We start from the raw sequence: 19,131 nt of genomic DNA, 5'->3' as shown, positions 1-19,131 counted from the left end.
ATAGATTCGATGGTATTAAGATATGGTAGACAATAAGATTAACTAGGTTTGGGAAGTTGTTAAAATGTTTTGAAAGACTTTGGCCTTCAAAGAAGGCAGAAATCACTCTGGAGCTGTGATGTTTAAGATCCATCCACTGGAGAATCCAAAACTAGGAATCCCAAAGTGACCGGCTGAACAAGGAGTTGATGACGAGTTCGTTCAGCCTCCTAGAGAAGGGAGGCTGAGCCAAGTGCAACATTGTGTCAGGAGCTCTGGGCAAGCTCACATGGCAACACCTAGTCAATAGTCACCCTTCCCTTTGTGAGCCAGAGTTCAACACAATGAGTAGATCTCATTAGAGAGGGAAGAGGAGGTGAAGGACCTTGGGAAAGACCATACTCTGTGAGCTCTGCTGTGCGATACTTTAGAGTCAAATCTCGGCACTGTGCAGTGTGGTGGAGCTAATTCACCTCTAAAGACGAAATATCACTCACTGCTGTTTTAAAGGGAACATGAGAGTAAATCTGACTCATAAGTAAAAAAAAATTAAATCACACACATGACTCAGGAAAGTGCCCAGTAGAATGTCATGGCTGGAGAGTTTTCTTTCACTTGCCAGAGGATGTTGGTAGCCTTGGCCTCTGAGTGAATGGTGTGTGGTTGGTAAACAGAAATCAACAAATTGAGGTAAAGTTTCAGGTGAGGCTTTGGTGACAGTGGATTAAGATGCTACAGAAAGGAAACTAAACAGCCATACCGAATCCAAATGGAAGGGTGTGTGTATATGTGTGTGTGTGTGTGTGTGTGTGTGTGTGTGTGTGTGTGTGTGTAAGGGGCTGGGGGGCTTAGGGAGGAGTGTGGGTCCAATGGTGGGATAAAGAGCTTTGATGTACATAGGAGCATCTGCAATGCACCTCAGAAGGGGCCTGACATGGAAGTTTCATAGTTTGGAATGGTTTGAGATTTATGTGTGTAGAATGGCATCCAAGGTCAGATTAGTGGGCACGTTTTCAGAGGAAAGAAGTGAAGTAGTGCAGAGAAAATATGGCAGCTGAGAGGCTACAGGAGAAAGGGAGAGGCAGAACCAACATGATGCCGTGGAAATCAGATAATGAGATAACTCAAAGTTTGAGAACAATCCTGTGGATCCGTGGAGGTAAAACAGAGAGGCATGGGTCTGAATCTGACCTGAGGAGTCTGACCTGGGGAAGATCATTGCCTCCTGTCCTGTACCTCAACAGTGAATGGAGAAAGTGGCTCGCAGAGGACTCCATGCACTAATACAGGTTCCATGTACACTGTGTGCTGAGATTTTAAGAGCTAGCAGCAGGGAGTCTAAAGGGTATGATGTAAACTACATATTCTAGGGATTTAGGAGAGAAGAGATGACAAATTTGGGGTACAGAGGAAGTAGTTGAGGGGCATGTCTGGAAAAGCCATCAGTTACAGGTCTTAACGTGGGGCCAATGGAAGCTGAGACTCTAGAATCTTCCCGACATTGTGCAGAATCGGGTGGGTTTCTGCACTTCTGTATTTCTCTAGCCCCAAAGAAGAGCCATGCACATGGACCTAGATGCTAGCTTTGGGAAAAAGCAAAGACAAGAGGGCAAGCAGTGGGCTAGTGGGTTGAAGTGGAGGTACTGAAGGTTTCATAGCTTCCAGTTGGAGGCAGTGTTGCTGGCAAGTTAGAACTGTGGTTCTCAACCTGTGGGTCGTGACCCCTTTGGCAAACCTCTTTCTCCAAAAATATTTACATTACAATTCATAACAGTAGCAAACTTAGTTATGAAGTAGCAATGGAAATACTTTCATAGTTAATGTCTTAGCTAGGGTTTCTATGGCTGCAACAAAACACTGTGACCAAAAAGCAAGTTGGGGAGGAAAGGGATTATTTGGCTTACACTTCTACATTGCTGTTCATCACCAAAGGAAGTCAGGACATGCCTTAGTTAGGATTTTACTGCTGTGAACACACACCATGACCAAGGCAACCCATAGACAACATTTAATTGGGTTTGGCTTACAGGTTCAGAGATTCAGTCAATTATCATCAAGCCGGGGTCATGGCAACATCTAGGCAGAGATGGTGCAGACAGAGCTGAGAGTTCTACATCTTCATCTGAAGGCTGCTAAAAAACTGACTTCCAGGCAGCTAGGATGAAGGTCTTAAGCCCACACCCACAGTGACACACTCATTCCAACAAGGCCACATGTCCTAATAGTGCCACTCCCTGGGACCAAGCCTATACAAACCATCACAGTACAGAAACTCAAATAGGGCAGGATCCTGGAGGCAGGAGTTGATGCAGAGGCCATGGAGGGATGCTGCTTACTGGCTTGCTTTTCTTGACTTGCTCAGCCTGCTTTCTTATAGAACCCATGGGTGGCACCACCTCCAAAGGGCTGAATCCTCCCCCACTGATCACTGATTGATTGAGAAAATGCCTTACATCTGGACCCCATGGAGACATTTCTTCAACTGATATCAGGATGATGCACAAAACCAGTCAGTGCAGTTGAGTGTGACCACATGAGGAGCTGTATTAGAGGGTCACGGCATTAGGACAGTTGAGAACCACTGAGTCAGATGATCTACCTCAGGACTCTGCTATTGCCCCAGCTTGCTCTCTCACTAGCAAGAAATGGGCTGAGAGACAATGAGGGAAAAGAGATTTGGAGAAATAATTGGACATTTTATGAAAGCCTGATTTCAAGGAGCAAATCCCATGGCCTAGTCTACAAGTCATGAAAGCCAGCTGATTGGCTGTGGATCCACTCAGCCACTCATTCACTTCATTAAGCTGATAAATATTTAAATGTGTCCCTTGTGAACCAAGCACTGTGCTAGGAATTGGGGGAGGGGAACCCATGAATTCACATAAGGCACCATTCCAGCTCTCACTGCAGAGAATGGAGGCCTCAGAAGAAAATATGGGAAGGGTGTTATCTACAGTGCTGTGAATGAGGCCTGGACGAGGATAAAGAAGGGTGTGGCCAGGACAATAGAGGAGGGGCGTGGCTATCTCTCCACCAAAGGAGGAAAGGCTCAGGAGGGAGTAATCAGAGTTATAAAGGCAGCAGAACTTAACAGTATGAAGAGAGGGATAAAGGGAATTTTGGGAATGCGTGGGTTCACGGGCATGAAACACACAGCACTTTCAAGCCGTGGCAAGTATTGGGTATTGTTGGCATGAAACAAGAATGTAGACAGGTTGGTAGGAAGGGGGTTAGGGAGGAGTTAGTTCCTGCAAGGACTAGAATAGATTCAGATGTTAGTTATTCTGAAAACTGTGTACATATGGGGGATATCACTGAAAGTTTTTTAAAAAGTGGAAAGGCTGTGGTTTAAATTTTAGAACACTTTTTTTTTTTGAATGAAGAAAAGATATATTTATTCTTTAGACTTTATTCTGAGGATATATATACATATGCATGTAATTTATTAATTAAAATTAAATATATTTAACTTATGACATTTTATAGACTGTGTATTTATTTAATTTTGTCAGTTTCATACACGTGTACAAATGTAGTTATCGTATTTATTCCCATGACCCTGCCTTATCCCCTTTCCACTCCTACTGACTTTCTCTCCCTGACTAGTGCCACCTCCTCCTTTTATGTGTGCGTGCGTGTTTGTGTGTGTGTGTGTGTGTGTGTGTGTGTGTGTGTGTGCAGGCATGGGCATTCACATGAGTGTGTGTGGTGCAGATAGCCACAGCTGTGCTATGCTGGTGAATGCAACAGCCATGGAATAGTCAGAAGACCGTATTCCACGGCCTGCCTGCCATCTCCTGGCTCCCCGTCTTCCTGCTGTTTCCTGGCCCCTGCGAAGTGTGTGTCCATGTCCTGTTTAGGGACTCCCATTCAAGACTCACCGTCTTCTCAGTACTTTAAGTGGTTATGAAAACATTAAAACTTCCTTTTGGGAGAGTCCATAAAGGATGGGTTGGAGTTGGGGAAAGGAAAAAAGACATCAAGAAAGGAAGCCCTACCAAGTCATTGATAATGGCAATTAATCTGGATTCAGAAAACAGGACCTGTCTAAAAGTTAGGCTCCTGTAAGATGATGTAGGACCAAGAGAGAGCAGCCTCCCCAATGGGACAGAATAACCCACTTTAGTGTTAAGGATGTTCTGAGGGTTCTCTTTAGCCACATGAGCCAAAGGAGTCTGCTGAGGCTGGAGTTGACCCAATCCCTAATTTCCCTACTTGAGCTTTGCTGCCAGCTGGAATGAAGTGGCCATCTCCACATTAACGCAGTTGCAGAATGGGAACTTAGCACAGTGTCTTAAAAACCCAAATGTGTAAGTGTTAGAGAGTTGTTTTCTCTTCCTTAGAGCATCTGTTTTGTAACTATGTCTTAGAGAGTGATATCTGCAGTCCTGGGAAACTTCAGAAGCAACCTGTTCTGGGTTTAATATTTTATTCTGTTCCTCCCGCCCAGGTTTTATATTTTAGTAGATATTTTCAGAATTCCAATCTAGGCTATTCCAGAATAGCTATCACTATTTTAATTTTAATGTAGGCTTTGTTATTAATAAATTCTTCTATCACATTTAAAAGAGCTACCAGTATTTAGGAGGCTAATGGGAAAAGAACTGGCCAATTGATTTAAAATAATTAGTCAGGATCGAGGAAACGTGAAACTCACAATTAAGTTGCACAGAAATGCATTAAATAAGTAGATGCCTCTTTTGTTTCATAATCCAGTGTTATGTAATGGTTTTCATCATTTAAATTAAATAATAGGAGAAGTTATCATGAAATACTTTTTAAAAGCTTCAGCGAAATGCCACACTGCATTGCTAATGCCTTGTGGTTGTGGAGAAAGCTATGGTTGATTTCACCAAAATCACATTTTCAAATAAAATTTTCTAGAGACATCTATAAAATCCATTTCAGGCTACACTGTGAGTCTTTAAAATATTAAAATGATTGGCTTTAAGCAACTTAAGGCCTGTGTTATTGGTGAGCTTACAGAAAGACAAGACATGTGGATAAGGAAGAAACTGATTTTTGTAGGAACGAAAGTGCCAAAGAAACAAAAATAGCCACCCAGTGGGGTTTATACAAGGTTTGTCTAATCGGCTCCATTCTAGAATATTCTCTGTGTGTCTACTGAAAGCAACATGGCAGAACTGTTAAGCATAGATGGAGCTGGCTCTGAAGCCTCCATCTGTCTACCAGTTGGTGATCTTGGGCAACCGTAATTTGACTTCTATAAAAAGTGACAAATGAGTTAACGTATTTGAAGTGCTTTGAGGCACCGTTAACTAATTGATGAGGATATACTCTGTGTTGTTGATTTTATTTATTTGTTTAGTATGTACATGTGCGTACCAGTTAGAAGAGGTGGGAAAGCAAAAAGAACCTTAGGTTCAGAACTAGAATGATTCTAATCCTCAGGAGTCTGGTTGTAAAATTAGCCTGGAACCTTAGGCTAATTACTAAGTTCTCACAAGAACTTAGTCACAACCATGGTTTCCTCATCAGCAACACTTCTCAGCTACATGGAACTGAAAAGGAATACATCATAGAAATGGCCTTACATGAACCCTGACCCTGCATGGGCATGCCCCACACTTCTCCCTTTGTCTCATCCACACTTCATCTTAATAATGAAAACAATTGAGTGTTTGTTCCTTTGTCAGAACTTTAAGTTTTCTATGCATGCTGCAAATGATGTAGCTTGGACTGGTAGATCATTTTGATTCTGACATCTCCAAAGTACTCAATTAACCATGGGAAAATCCGTCTCAGGTAACTAATTGATGAGGCTATGTTCTGTGTTGTTGATTTTATTTATTTGTTTAGTATGTATGTGTATGTACTGTGTTTACAGTTATGAATTTCTCTCCGTGTGTGTACACGTTTGTCTGCACATGTGTATGTGCATGTGTGTGCATGTGTGCGTGTGTGTGCGCGTGTGTGTGTAAACTTCAGATATCATTCCCCAGGACACCATTCATCTTATTTTTGAGACAGGGTCTCTTACTGGCCTGAAAATCTCTCATTCAAGGACCCTTTTTCTGCCTCCCAAGCATGGGAATTGCAAGAGCACAGAGCCATGCCAAGCCTTTAATCTAGGTTCTGGGGATGGAACTCAGGCGCTGATGCTTGCATGGTAAGCAGGTTACCCACTGAGCTAGCTCCTGAGCTTGCTGTTGAGTTTAATGATAAAGATAACACATCAGCTTACATTAATTACATTTGCCAACAGAAATGATATCACAACAGTAAGCAGACAAGAGGACCCGGAAGAGCTCACTGCTTTCTGTACTGTGTACTCTGATTTGGAAAGTCAGGATATCTTTATTTATATTTCTCCATAGAGACAGTGATAATCCACTAATGCACTTTGATTGTCCATTCATGGACGTGTGTGTGTGTGTGTGTGTGTGTGTGTGTGTGTGTGTGTGTATGAGAGAGAGAGAGAGAGAGAGAGAGAGAGAGAGAGAGAGAGAGAGAATTTACTTTGATAGACAAGATTTCATATATCACAATTTTAATGGTAACCAAGTTATGCAATAATTTGTGTTTTGTGCATTTTTAGTAAGACACACCTTTGTTTCATGAACTAACTCCCCTCTTTTTTTTTTTTTTGGTTTTTCGAGACAGAGTTTCTCTGTGTAACCGTGGCTGTCCTGGAACTCACTCTGTAGACCAGGCTGGCCTTGAACTCAGAAATCCTGCCTCTGCCTCCCAAGAGCTGGGAATAAAGGCAACCACCGCCCAGCCTAATTCCCCTCTTCTAATCCCCTCTTTTAACAATAGACAATGGAAGGGCAGTCCAAGGATAATGTGTTCTCTTCGGGGACACAGATTTCTATACTGTGCAATGTGTTCATGGCTATATCATGGAATGAAAACAAATGCATGTACTGGCTGAGCTCTGTTCTCTGCTCAGGATGTATATGTGGTAGTTTGGATATATTATGGCCCAAATATTGCTATACTGCCATGATGATAGCATTTTTATCATCAAAGTTTTCAAAAGAGTATCCCACACTTTATTCGCACACATAATTATCCATCAGCAGGACTGTTCTCACGGTAGTGTTGAAAAGTTTAAGCTATTTGGTGAAATTGAAAGTTTTTAACACTCTTTAGATTTGTGTTCTCTGTGAATAAGATCCTGGGAAGTCATGAATTTACTCACAGAGGTTCTGAATGAAGCCCTAGAAAGTGCTTTTCAGCAGCTTCTTCTGTGTGTTCTTTTATTTAACACCCATTTATAAGGGATGTGACTCAATTGTTCCTTTCTTTGGGTCACAGAGAAAAAAGTTCTGGGCATCATCAAAACCTAATGTGTAGACAAATTATGCTTAGTCAGTGGTGATGGCTCACACCTTTAGTGCCAGGACTTGGGAGGCAGGAACAGGAACTTCTGTGAGTTCAAGGCCAGTCTGATCTATAGAGCAAGTTCCAGGATACTACACATAGAAACCCTTTTTAAAAATTAAATAAAAAAAGAAAAGGTTATACTCATTGTCATCTTAACTCTGACAAGTGTCACTTATTTTGAAATTAACATTCATGAAGTGCTTATGAGTGCCTACATTATAGGCTAGGATCAGCATGAGGGAGAGCATGCTGTTTTTGTCTCTTTGAGGTTGGGTTACCTCACTTAGTAGTATTATACATTCTAAGTCCATCTAAGTAAACATCTGTTAAAGTTGGTACAGTACAACATTTAGAAGAGAGAGTAAGAGAAGGTAACATTAGGTCACAGGGAAGAACACCATGCAGGCAAAAAAGACACCCGAGGCACGAGAGGGCTATGAAGCTAAATGCTTTTCTTGTTCCAACCCTGTCATGGTTTTCTTTTCTTCTTTTCTTATGGTGGATAAGTGCATAAAAATGTAGTTGACAGTGAACATGTAAAACCTTAAGCGAAGCCCCGTGGCTTCAGAGTGGCCACTCTGACTGTACAGAAGTTCACTGAAATGCATAGAGTTTCAAAGAGACTGTGGCAGCAGGCACTGGACCTACACAGGTTCAAGATCGATGGAGTCTCAGCACTCAGGAGGAAGTAGACATGGGTTACTACCCCTAATCAAGAAGCTATTTGCAGTCAATACCTACTGTCAAAGGGAAAGTCAGTTTTCTCCAGTGGAGCCAATCATGCTCCAGAGCAAGCCCAGGAATAGTTAGCCAAGCTAAAATGAATGGTATTTTTGTCTGTTACTCCTTCTCTGTTTCAGCAGTTTTGGTCTTGCCAGTATTTTGTGTATTTGTTTTAATTTTTGTGTCTTTTCTGGCTTTGCTTTTTTAAAAGGCATGTAAGAGGGGAGGGAGAGAGCAGGGGAAGGAGAGAGGTGGAGGATAAAGGACATAAAGCTGAGTGGGTAGGGAGGTAGAGAGGATCCAGGAGGAGTTGGGATAAGGTAAAATATGATAAAAAAATATATTGTATGGAAAAAAAACATTTTTTAATTAAAAAAAAAGAAATGTAAAGAAAAAAATCCAGCTGCAAAACCTTCCACCCACAATTTGTCCTGCCTACAAGATGTGTAGGGATAAAGATGGAGCAGAAATTGAGGAAAGGACCAACCAATGACTGGCCCAGCTTGAGACCCATGCCATGAGAGAGGGCCTAGCCCTGACACTATTAATACTATACTTGCATATAACGCTCTTCTGCTACCCTAGACAGGAGCCTAGATTAACGGTCATTAGAGAGGCTTCACCCAGCAACTGGTGCAAACAGATGCAGAGGCTCACAGCCACACATTAGGCAGAGCTTAGGGAATCCTATGGAAGACAGGGAAGAAGGATCAAAGGAGGCAGAGAGGTCAAGAACACCACAAGAAAACCGACAGAATCAAGTAACCCGGGCCCACGGAGCCTCACCGAGGCTGAAGCATCAACCAGAGAGCATGCACGGGACTGACCTAGGCCCTCTGTACCCTAGGTGACAGATGTGCAGTTTGGTGGCCTGCCTTTGGATCCCTTTCACCTAACTGGGCTTGCCTTGTCCAGCCTCAATGTGAGAAGCTGTGCCAAGTCCTACTGTAACTTGATATGCCAAGGCTGGTCGGTATCCATGGGAGGCCTCCTCTTCTTTGAGGAGAACGGGGGTAGGGGGGTTGAGGGGGTCGTGGGGAGGGGAGAAGGTAAGGTGAGAGGGAGGAACTGGGAGGAGAAGAGGGAGGAGATGCTGCAATTGGGATGTAAAGTGAATAAATGAATTAATTAATACAAAATGCATATCATTGGAACTAGCCAAGTGTTTGAGCAGCCATATTAATCTAGCTGCATGATGTTTTAGTTGTGAGTTCATTACAATAAAGTGATCTTTATTAAAACAAAACACATGATTGAAAAATGTTTTCTTGAAAGTATAAGAACACTTAAAATAATCTATATATGAATGTGTGTATAATTTAAAAGGTAACAGTATATCTATTTTTCACTATTATTTTATTTTTAACTATGAATATAAATTTACAGCATGTGTATATATATATTGACATTAAATAGTTTTCTATATATTTTAAAACTTAAAGCTACCTCTCTAAGGCTCTACATTTTTTACTGAGAATATAAATTTTCATTCATAAAAATTAAGAAGGGAGAATAGTAGGAGGAGTCCTTCATAGGTGTTTAAATTTTTATTAGTTTTTTTTTTGCTTTTTAGAATGTCATACAATGTGTTTTGATCAACTTGCCTGTCTCCCAACTCTTCCCGGATTCATACCCTACCTAACCTACACACTCAACTTTGTGTTGCCCTACCATTTTTTAAACAATTAAGTCTAGTTTGTGTTTTCCATAGGCTCTTGGATGAGTGGCCATCCACTGGAGCATAGTCAGCCCACCAAGGGCCACACCCTTAAAGAGAACTGACTCTCCTTCTCCTAGCAGCCATCCATTACCAATAGCTTCCCAGCTAGGGAAGGGATTCATGGCTACCTCCACTTTCTACACTGGGGTTATATCTAGCTTGAGCTTATCCAGGTCTTGAACATGCTATCACAGCTTGAGCTTGTGCAGGTCTTGAACATGCTGTCACATGAGCAGTGAGCCCATAAAGGATCACAGCTGATAGGCAACAAATAGGTTTCACTATGATCCCTGATGTCACAATGAGCCCTGACGTCACAATGAGTCCTGATGTCACAAATGAGCTGTGATGTCACAATGAGCCCTGATGTCACAATGAGCCCTGATGTCACAAATGAGCTGTGATGTCACAATGAGCCCTGATGTCACAATGAGCCCTGATGTCATAATGAGCCCTGATGTCACAATGAGCCCTGACGTCACAATGAGCCCTGATGTCACAATGACCCCTGATGTCACAATGAGCCCTGATGTCACAATGAGCCCTGACGTCACAATGAGCCCTGACGTCACAATGAGCCCTGATGTCAAGAGTTTCCCGGCCTGCCCCACCATGCCCTTTTCCTTCCCACTTAGCCTTAGCTAATGCTACAACTCAGGTTTTCATTCTTCTCATTATTCAGGTGACTTATTCTTTCCTCCCACCTACAGGCAACAGACCTCCATCCTTCACTAGAAGATCCTGCCTTTATCTGCCAGGAAAGAGTGGTGTTTTAAGTGGGGATAGACTAGTCCCAGGGAGAAATTACCATGAAAATCTTGAGATGCAAAGGATGTAGTTCTCTGAGAATGACCAATGTATTTTGTAGCCAATTACTGAGAGGGACATTGAGTTTATAATGTCTTATTTTGATACCGGTCACAGAATGACTAAGATTTAATAGGAAACAATCTTTGTTTTGAGATCTTTGCAAAAGATAGACCCTACTCAGATAAGAAGGCAGTTCAACCATGTTTAAATATATTCTCTTTAATCCCTAAAGAATGCATGATGGAATGTAACTAGTCTGGACCAATAGGTCTCGTAAGGAAGAATTCCTGGATTAAAGAGCATGAAGAGGCAGTTACGTGATTCTCCTCCCTGAAGACAGACAGTGCCTGATGTATGGAGTCACCTGCTTCAACAATTATCCAATGACTTGCTTGAGTCATGTTTTCCAGGTAAAGCACAGCCACACTCTTAGGAGGGTCAAGCATCATTCAAACCACTGTTTTGTTGAAATGTTTTGTAATGGTCATTTTTAAAAGGTGTTACACTTTTGGAAAGTGCTCCCAGACTTATGGGTGTGACATATAACTATGAAAGCAAGGGAACTAACAAAGCTTGTGTGTTAACTTTATGTTGAAAATCATGAAATCATTTCTTCCTCATCTCAGAGAAGAGCTTGATTTTCTTAGTATAAATCAGAATCTCTGAATACCTTCCAAATGTTTAAATGTAGAATATATATATATATATAAACATATATATATGTACATACATATATACATATATGCCCATAAGTGTATATATACATATATATATAGTATATGCATAATATACACATGTGTGTATGTGATATGTACATGTATATTTAAACTTAGAACAAATTTAGTTAATTACATAGTTTTTGAAGGGAGTCACTAAGTTATGTTTGCTAAATTAGATCCATAACATATTCTGGCTTTTTTATTTTAAAATTTTTTCCTTTAAAATACTGCCAGTGCCACCCAATGAGAAATTACTTTGACAAAGCAGGACTCATAACAGGTAAAAATTCCTATACTTTATGTTAGAATGGCATCCTGTCTAGCATAGTGGCTATTTTTTACATAATTTATTATTATGTATGTTACAAAATTTATTATTATTTTTACATAATTTATTATTATGAGCTGATTAAGTCCCTTCTATTAAGTCCCTTGGTTGATATACCAAATCCCCATATTTCATATGTATAGTAAAATATGCTTAGGTATTAAATAAGTATTACTATTCTTATTGTTGGATACATATTTTTACATGTATTAGAAATGATTAACTTTTAAAGAATTTTTAGAACTTTCTTCCCAGATGCTTAGCTTCTTCTTGGTACCTTCAAAAAGCTTTTCTAACCCAGTAACCAGGTAGCTAGAGATAATAGTTGTCTGACAACGATGTTTGCCTTAAAGAGGATCACCTCAACCATCACTTAGAGTTTCTGAGCTCCTTTTCCAAGCCCCTGAAGGGTACTGACAGGCATGGGCCAGGAAAAGGGAGAGCTATATATCAAACTCACAACATTCCCATCTAAATTCAGAAAGGGTTTAGAAAATCATAATTAATGAAAAAGCCAGCCGGGCAGTGGTGGTGCACACCTTTAATCCCAGCACTAGGGAGGCAGAGGCAGTTGGATTTCTGAGTTCGAGGCCAGCCTGGTCTACAGAGTGAGTTCCAGGACAGCTAGGGCTACACAGAGAAACCCTGTCTCAGAAAAACCAAAACAAGCAAACAAAAAAAAAACCAAAAAACAAAAACAAACAAACAAACAAACAAGCCAGCACATGGACAATTTTCACATATTTTAAAAACAGGGAGGAAATATTTATTTTAACTAAATACTGAATATATCCGAAATCTACATTAGGGACTCTCCCCTCACCTGTAAAGTTCTGTCTTCATGGACTAATTTCTACTATTAAAGTACTGGTATTATTTTTATGCAGGAGAATCTTTTAAAAGAGAATTTCTTTCTTCAGAGTAAACTACCGTGAAGTCTCAAGAGGCCCTTGGAAAAGAACTCCAAGGTTCTGTTTATGTTCCAGGACCAAAAGTCATTGGGAACGGCTGTATAATTTGGTTCTGCAATGCATTTAATCATACTCTAAATGCTATTGAATTTTTAAAAGTAAGCCTTTATACAACAAAATCATATGCTATGAAGGAAATCCGATAAAAGGTTGGAGGGAAAAAAACCCGATCAAACCAAGAGAAGGACAGACCCAGCTTTGCTTCTGAACGATTCATGTTTTCTAACAGTTTTTTGGTTCACTTTAGTGCTTTAAAAGTCCGTAGGATATAGATTCCTTTACTTGGCTAATTAAACTCTCAGGAAGATCCATGCATGTCTAAGCTGGATAGGGAGGCAGACACGATTCCCCTCTATCCCTTACGCACCTTTGAGCTCTCTGCATTTTGAAATGACATCAGAAAGCGCTGCTCACCTGACACACAGAGGAAATACCTGTCCTGGACAGAGACCTCGATCTCAATGAACTCGCAGAGATTCTGTGCCAGCGGCTTAAACAGTTTTTTCTCCAAGTCTTCCTTTACCAGCGATGACATCTCCGGTTCCACCTGGCTTGTGATTTGGTTCAAGCTCACGGCTTCCCTTGCTGCTGCTGCTGCTGCTGCAGCTTAGATGTCTCCTTTGGATGTGCAAGCTTCCAGGTTCCAACTCTCTTTACCTCCTTACTGGTAGCAAAAGGCCAGGCTCCTGCTCACTGGCAGCCCCACCTCAGCAGCCCAAACCCGGTGTTAACCCCCTCGTCATCTTCATTCAGCATCTGGCCTGCAGCAGGCTGCTCTCTGGGAGCTCTCCTGTGGGTCGCTGATGGGGGATCATATTGATGAACACTGACAGATGGCCTCAGATCTACTTGGGAAGTCCCCGGGTCAGCAACCTTTCCCCTTTCACAGGAGCACTATGCAGAGAAAGACCACTACTTCAGCGTGAGGCCATTATATAAATCAGCTGTCTGGCGCTATTGATTGGGATCATCTTCCATTAAGAACTTCGCTTTCACTGCCCAGAAAAAAAAAAAAAAGACATCTGTGCTTGCACCCAGCGCTTCCAACAAGTCTCCTCTCCTCTTTCCCCTGCCCTCCTGCAATGCACTCCAGCCTTTGCATCCAAGAGTTTGCACCAATCCCTGGGTCTCAATCATTTTTAAAATGGACATTTAAATGGACCCACTTTAATTCTATTTGTGCTTCCACTCAAACGAAAATATATTTAGGCACCTGCTGGAGTGAAGCATTCATTACATTTCTTTCTCGGGAGGATGAATTTCCCGTTCTCCAGGACCTTATGATCTGATAGAAAAGAGTTACACTGAGTATTTGAACCACGAAAGGGAGAACACGGCACAAACGAGGAGAGAGGGAGAGTGTCTGCACGAAGCCTTGTCATCACTGTCCTATGGCTGTGACAAGACACCATGATCGATGCAGTATGTAAAAGAAGGCACTTAATTGGAGGCTTAACTACAGTTTCAGGGGATGAGTCCATGACTGTCATGGTGGGGAGTGTGGTAGCAGGCAGGTAGGCATGGCACTGGAGCAGTAGCTGAGAGCTTACATCCTGACCCATTGGCTGGAGACAGAGAGAGAGAGAGAGAGAGAGAGAGAGAGAGAGAGAGAGAGAGAGAGAGAGAGAGAGAGAGAGAGAGAGAGAGAAACAGACAGGAACAGAGAAAGAGTGTGTGTGTTAGTCTAGTGTAGGCTTTTGAAACCTCAAAGCCCACCCCCAGGAACACCCTTTCTCCAATAAGTCCACACCCCCTAATGCTTCCCAAATACTTCCATTAACTGAGGAGCAAGCATTCAAATATATGAGCCCATGGGGGCCATTCTCATTCAAACCACCTCAGCAAGGATCTGAGAAAGGAAATGGCCTGTGAGAAGTGTGGAGCAAGGCTGGCAGAAGAACACAGAGATGGAGGGCGAGCCAAAGCCTCACATCAGTAAGGCCCAGGGGGTGTGTTGACTCTCCAAAATTCACAGGTGGGGAGGGATGGGTTAAAAGCACTGACTGCTCTTCCTCATGACACAGGTTCATTCTAGCATCTGCCCAGTGAGCTTCATTCTCAGCACCTATATGTTTGGCTTGTGACATTTATAATTTTGGTTCCAAGAAGATCCTAAGCCCCCTGGTATCCACAGGCACAAGTCACACATGCAGTACACAGACATACATGTGGGCAAACATCAATTCACATAAAATAAATATAATCAATCTCTGAAAAAAATTTTTTATGGAAGCCACGAGGTTAAGAGTTGATGTCAGAATGAATCTTGAACAAACTCAGCTAGACCCTGACCAAGGAACTTTCTATTCTCCTAAGGCTTGCTGGAATCCCTATCCCTGAGCTGAAATTCCAGCCCCTTCCCTCTCACCGCCATTGCCAAACTCAGTCATCTTCTATCAACTGCATCCAGGTAGCCAAGGCAAGGCAGCTGCTGTTACTGCTGCCTCTGCCTCCTCCTCCTCTTATTATTCTTGGTGTTTGTTTGTTTGTTTGTTTGTTTTGCTTGTTTCTTGAGGGTTTCTCTCTCTTGGCTGTCCTGAACTCTCTTTGTAGATTAGGCTGGACTTGAACTCACAAAGGTCCTCTCTGCCTCTCTGCCTCTCTGCCTCTGCCTCCCAAGTGCTAGAATTAAAGGTGTGTGCCACCACACAGGGTTGTTTCTGGACAAACAACTTCAGGAAGTAGAGACTGCACACTGCCATGAAGCTGCACGTAACTTCTCCTCTCCCCAGCCACCCCAATTATATCTTCAAGGCAGGCACCCCTTTCCTGCTGTGCATGTCCTTTATTGTTTGAAATGAACAGTCCTGTCATCTGAGGTCAGACTGGTCTTTCTGCCTTCTGTCTCCAATGCTGCCCTAGGTGGGACCCTTAAGAGCAGCTTTAAGGGCTTCTCCTTTATGAATGCGATCGAGTTCTTAGAAAAGGAGCTTTCCATGTCTTTCCCTTGACCTTCAGCCTACTGAAGACAGCGTTCTTCCCTCCCAAGACACATCCCCCACCATCCCTGCCCCCCTTTTGGAGCATTCCCCCTTCACCAGACGCCTTTATCCCAGGACAGCTTGACCTCGGACTTCCAAGCTTCCAGAACTGTGAGAAATAAATCCTGTTCCCTAAAAATTACCCAACGTTCAGTATTTTATTAGAACAGCACAGGTAATTCAGGGCATAGGAGAGAATAGGAAAGAATCGCAATCTCCAAAGCCATGGAGCATATGAATGTAAGGCTGGAGAGATAGAACAAAGCCAAAGTATGTGCCTCAAATGCTGGGTCAACACTTATTTCCTGTAAGCGGAGAGCTGATGGAGATTTTTAGATTGTTCAGTTATTCAAGTGACACATATTCATCAAGACACTGACTATGTACCAACCTCTGGTCTAAGAATTAGAGAGAAGGCAGGGGAAGCTGGGCTAGATTTTGCAAGGTGTAGCTCCACGAGGTAGATGGAAGATCAGAAGGTGAACTGGTAGCATATTCAGACCAACTCAGTGGCAGGTGGCAGAAAGGATGACTCATGACCGGATGGTCTCTTAGGATAAGAGGTCCTCGGGTAGACAGTCCAGGTGAGCACAAGCAGGGCTCCTGCCTGCTCTCCTGTCTTCAGCTCCATGCACAGACGCTGGCCTGCCTTTTGACCTCTAGGCTGCAGTGACAGAGAGGAAGGAATCTCTCTTTGGTTCTTCTTTTCTTTAAGGAGATCAATGTTTCTCAGCAGGTGCTCTTTACATCTTGGTACCTGGAGCTGAGTCAGGTGATGGACAATTAATAATTCCTTTGCATAGTGGCTTTGCAGTGACATATTCCCACAGGTGGAGTAGACAGTCTTACCAATCACATATGGATATCTTTTTTTTTTTTTTTTTTGCCTTGAAGATATAATCTTTACTTGTGAGAGTCAAACACATTTATGGAGTAAATATGTCCTCCCATCTTTTCCTTTACATTTTTATTTTTTATTATATTTACTTAATTTGTGGGGTTTTTTTTTTTGGATGGATACATTTAAGGGTCATTTCATTACATCTACCATGTGGGTCCCAGGGGTGGAATTCAGGAGTGGAACTCAGATCATCAGGCTTGGCAGTAAACACTTTACCAGCTAAGTCCTCTTTTTCTTTTAAAACCAGGGTCTAGGCCCAAGATGGCCTAGTAATCCCTTTAACTGGGTCTTCTGAATGCTGGGATTACAGGTGTGTGCTGCTACACCTTGCTCACATATCATTCCAAAATGAAATGGTATCTTAGTTAGAGTTTTACTGCTGTGAACAGACACCATGACCAAGGCAAGTCTTATAAAAGACAACATTTAATTGGGGCTGATTTACAGGTTCAGAGGTTCAGTCGATTATCATCAAGGTTGGGAGCATAGCAGTATCTAGGCAGGCATGGTGCAGGCAGAGCTGAGAGTTCTGCATCTTCATCTGAAGGCTGTTAGTGGAAGACTGACTTCCAGGCAGCTAGGACTAGGGTATTATAGCCCACACCCACAGTGACACACCTACTCCAACAGGGCCATACCTCCTAATAGTGCCACTCCCTGGGCCAAGCATATACAAACCATCACAAATGGTTACTATCAACTGTGTCTAGAAGTAAATTCTCATTGTGTTGAATATTCTTATGTATTACATAGATAATGTCAGTTGTTCTGAGGCATGAGGGAAAGATGATGAATATATATTAAATTTTATTAAACATATTAACATATTGAATAATTCTGAAAGAAAGCTATATGAGAACATCATCTAAGTTAAATAATTTTAAATCCTAAACTCTAAAAGCACTTGCAAGCGACAACTCATGGAAACTAGAAATAGAGAAAAAATGTTAAGGTCTTAATTTTATTGTTTATTAATTCAGAGAAATGGGATACTAGACATTTGAACTTTAGATTTAAAAGGACCACCGAAAACTAAAGAGATACACAAACATGTTCACTTAATGCTAGCATTATTTAATAGAGGTTCTTAGCATTATTCCCACACAGATGAATACTATTCTAGTCTGAGGATTTATTTTCTGAAATGCTGTGGAATTGTCAGTGAGGGTAAGGGGAAAACAGAGAAAAGTGGCATTTAAAAGCCTCTCAAGTTGTTGCCTAGTGAGGACCAGCCAGCCCATCTCTGTGGGTAAGGAAGCAAAGCATGTGGCTTTGGGGACACAGCCCAGCTGGTGTAGAGAGAGTCAAGTTACTCAAGACAGAAGTTCTCTGGAGATTAACTCCAGTGTCAATGGTGGAACTGAATGCCTAGTTCCGAAAGACAACTAGAGGAGTAAACAATGAACTCAGAATTTGAAGACAGTCCAGGTTACTTCACCCTTATTGCTGCCTGTTGGGGTCCAGGAGTCATTCCATAAACCATACGATCTCAGTCAGACAGAGACAGTTAATGAACACACACCTAAAGACTGATCGACCAAGGCAACAGCTGAAAGCAGCATGCTGGATGTTTCTCAGGGCTGGCTTATAAAGGCTATAACTACAAAAACCACTAATGAGCTCATATGGAGAGGCTGGACGTGCTGCTCAGTGGTCAGCCCTGACTCAAGCCATTTTAGACATGACAGTCCATATTGATTGTTAATTTGATGGGTCCTATGAGAAGCTTATAGTTGTGGAATTTCTTGAGATTAACAAACCTCATAGCATACCGAACAAGGTAGGTGGTTAGCATGACCCTGCTCTGAGTCAAGTTATTTTTCTGCATCAATGACTGGCAGGCATATTATAGCAACCATATGAAATAGCTGGTGGGCACGGATCAAAATGGCTACAGCTATGCTGGGGGGCAGGGGCAGGCCTCAACACTGCCATTTTCAGAGACTACAAAATGGGTTTTCTTTTCTCTTTCATTTGTAGAATCTTGGTTTAACTGCTTCCTAATCTTTTTTTTTTTAATTTTTAATATTCTTTTGCAAGCATAAAATTATCTATTTGCTTAAGAAGACAGAGAATAAATACCCTCGCAGGTCAAGCAAACAAGAGGTGGGGGGGGCAGGGCGTCCTTTTGTTTTCCTCAGACAGAAATTGTGTAGAGTAACATTAACTGTCAACAGGACCCAATCCGTAATTATCTGGGAAGAGAGTTGCAGTGAGGGATTGCCTAGATTAAGTGGCTCTGTGGCCATGCCTATGGGGATCTGCCTTGTTTACGTATACAAATGTTAGCAGATCCAGTCTAAGAGTGGGCATTCCTAGGGCTTGAATCTTGACTGCACAGAAGAGGAGAGAATGAATTGGGCACGGGTATGCATGCGTTCAGCTGCTCTCTGCTATTGGCTGGATGTGACTAGCTTCTTCAAGTTTCCGTCTTGACTTTCCCCACAATGGTAGACTACGACTCGGAATTGTAAGTAAACCCTTCTCCCTCTAAGCTGCTTCAGCAGGGATATCTCCTTGCAGCATCAGCAAACAAAGGCAAGGCGGAAGGCCAGGAGAAGCTCAACCAGGACTAGCCCTTGGCAGCTTTTGCATCTCTCCTCGTATGACAGCCGTGAACAGCAACAGCAGTAGACAGTCAAGAGCAGC

The 19,131-nt window shown here is 42.1% G+C and overlaps 1 protein-coding gene and 1 long non-coding RNA gene across 2 annotated transcripts in view; one reads left to right on the top strand and one right to left on the bottom strand.

Annotated features, from left to right (window-relative positions):
- Exoc1l (exocyst complex component 1 like) overlaps positions 1 to 13,135 on the bottom strand; it is a 24,013-nt gene extending 10,878 nt beyond the window's left edge. The window contains exon 1 of the mRNA XM_031341697.1: positions 13,015 to 13,135. Coding sequence (XP_031197557.1) covers positions 13,015 to 13,135 — 121 coding nt within the window. The remainder of the gene's footprint in view (positions 1 to 13,014) is intronic.
- LOC116070343 lies at positions 10,359 to 19,131 on the top strand. Its single transcript, XR_004110360.1, has 3 exons — positions 10,359 to 10,454; positions 10,815 to 10,992; positions 19,006 to 19,131. It is a non-coding gene; the product is annotated as an uncharacterized LOC116070343 (long non-coding RNA).

This window comes from Mastomys coucha, unplaced genomic scaffold (genome assembly GCF_008632895.1).
Source record: "Mastomys coucha isolate ucsf_1 unplaced genomic scaffold, UCSF_Mcou_1 pScaffold22, whole genome shotgun sequence".
Taxonomy (NCBI): domain Eukaryota; kingdom Metazoa; phylum Chordata; class Mammalia; order Rodentia; family Muridae; genus Mastomys; species Mastomys coucha.
The sequence above is the reverse complement of the archived record's forward strand: the minus strand, read 5'-3'. Positions and strand labels throughout refer to the sequence as shown.